This window comes from Eimeria mitis, genomic scaffold (genome assembly GCF_000499745.2).
Source record: "Eimeria mitis Houghton genomic scaffold, Emh_scaff1482, whole genome shotgun sequence".
Lineage (NCBI taxonomy): Eukaryota > Apicomplexa > Conoidasida > Eucoccidiorida > Eimeriidae > Eimeria > Eimeria mitis.
This window is the reverse complement of record NW_013569436.1, coordinates 9,343-11,080: the sequence shown is the minus strand read 5'-3', so window position 1 is coordinate 11,080 and position 1,738 is coordinate 9,343. Positions and strand designations below refer to the sequence as shown.

At 44.5% G+C, this 1,738-nt stretch overlaps 1 protein-coding gene across 1 annotated transcript; it reads right to left on the bottom strand.

Annotated features, from left to right (window-relative positions):
* Window positions 1-199: 199 nt before the first annotated feature.
* On the bottom strand, window positions 200-1,131 carry EMH_0037960 (uncharacterized protein; the record flags this gene model as incomplete). Its single annotated transcript, XM_013495234.1, has 2 exons — window positions 200-690; window positions 999-1,131. The coding sequence occupies 2 exons, from the start codon at window positions 1,129-1,131 to the stop codon at window positions 200-202; spliced, it is 624 nt and encodes a 207-aa protein (XP_013350688.1).
* Window positions 1,132-1,738: the final 607 nt, after the last annotated feature.

Here is a 1,738-nt window from a genome sequence, read left to right as displayed (position 1 = left end):
GGCGTCCAGTGCAGCATAGCTGTACAAAAAGTCTAAAAGAAATCAAACAAAGAGAACAGCAACAGATTTTTTCTCTGTTGCCAGCTCCATGGTACACGGTAGAACGTGTATATAGGAGCTTAAAGCCTAAACCCTAAACCCTAAACCCTAAACCCTTACCCACTGGTACTGGTAGAGGAGGGTCTGTAGATTGCGTCTTCTATTCGTCTTCATCTCCATCATCACTTGCAGATTGCTGCCGAGAAGATGCAACTTGTGAAAGCTGTTCAGTTTCATCGATTCTGAGCTGCAAGTATTCCAATTGGCGGTTCAGTTCTTCACACTTTGCAGTAGCTGCTGCTTCTCTTGCTGCTAGCTCAGCAGAGAATGCTGCCGCCTGTGCTTCTAGCTGCTGCACCAGTTCCATCTGCTTCATGACACTGCTGTGGGTATCTTCTATGCTGCGGGTAAGATCTTCCCACTGCTCAGCGAGCTCATCTACTCTGCTGCTCATAGAACCAAGTGTTTTTTCCTCCTCTCTTACGGTGGCTACCAGCTCGTTTACTTTCAGCTGCAGCTCTTCCGTCTGCTTTCTATTGTCTGAGGAAACCACTTTGGCATGTCGGATGCCCTGGCCAAGAACAGATATATCCAGGGTGCTGCACACTGCAGCCAAATGATATATAGAGCCGTCGTTCCAAGTATTCATCCCTGCATATAATACATACAAACAATCCCACAATTTATTTCTTACGAAAAAGCTTTCTATACAGGATAAAACACCTGTTGATGCCATAAACATCACGAAAAACAACAAGAAAAAACAAGTGCGTTCACGGGTTCAACTGTCAGCCACTAGAACAGGCGCTGCGCTGTGTTTTACTGGATGTGTACGAGAGGAATTTTCGGTAAGAGAAAGTTATTTCATTGCACGCATGCATGCATGCATGCATGCGGTGTAGATGCAAGATAAGGAAGAAACTGAGGAAAGAGCTTTGCTGCTTGCTTCTGCTGCTCACCGGCTGCAAAGATATGCACCATCGTGCTTGGATCTCCCGCAGCAACTGCGAGGCCATGAGTCGGCAGGCCAGCCAGGGGAGAAAGAAGAGTGATAGAGAACCAGGTTGACACATCAATATCGTATGCATTCATGTCTGCAGAGAAGCATCGCAGAGAGATTCGTCGATTAAACTATGAAGAAACCAGAAACCAAAATAAAATAGACACTCAGAGAAGAGGATTTTCTTCACTGTTTGTTATTCCTCTGCAAAATACTGCATTGGAGATAAAAAAAAAACAGAAAATACAGAAAATATACTAGTTTTTCGTCATACCGAAGTAAGGAACTTCCCAGCCCATCCAGTGCTTTCCGACTCCACCGAAAATGAAGCAAAGCGAACCTGAAACGGAGGCTGAATGTCTGCCGAGAGAAGAAAAAAAAACACAGAAACCCCAAATTAAAAGTGAATTAGTTTGATAGTTTTTTATTTCTTTTTCGGATAAGTACCCTCAGGAGTTGCACTAGTTGAGAAACACGAAACAAATAACAAATACAGATATAGGAACACGCCAGTGGCGTTGCGTCCGTCAGCTGTGATAGAAAGGAGGGATATAAGGGAAAGCTGCAAAATGACAAGGATCAGGTGAAAAGGAATAATTAGGAATTATATTGTTTGAGGAAGAGGAAACAGCAGCAAATGCAGCAGCAGCAACACACCCATGGCGCGTCTCGGGTGGTGTTCCGGCGGCGTCTTGTATG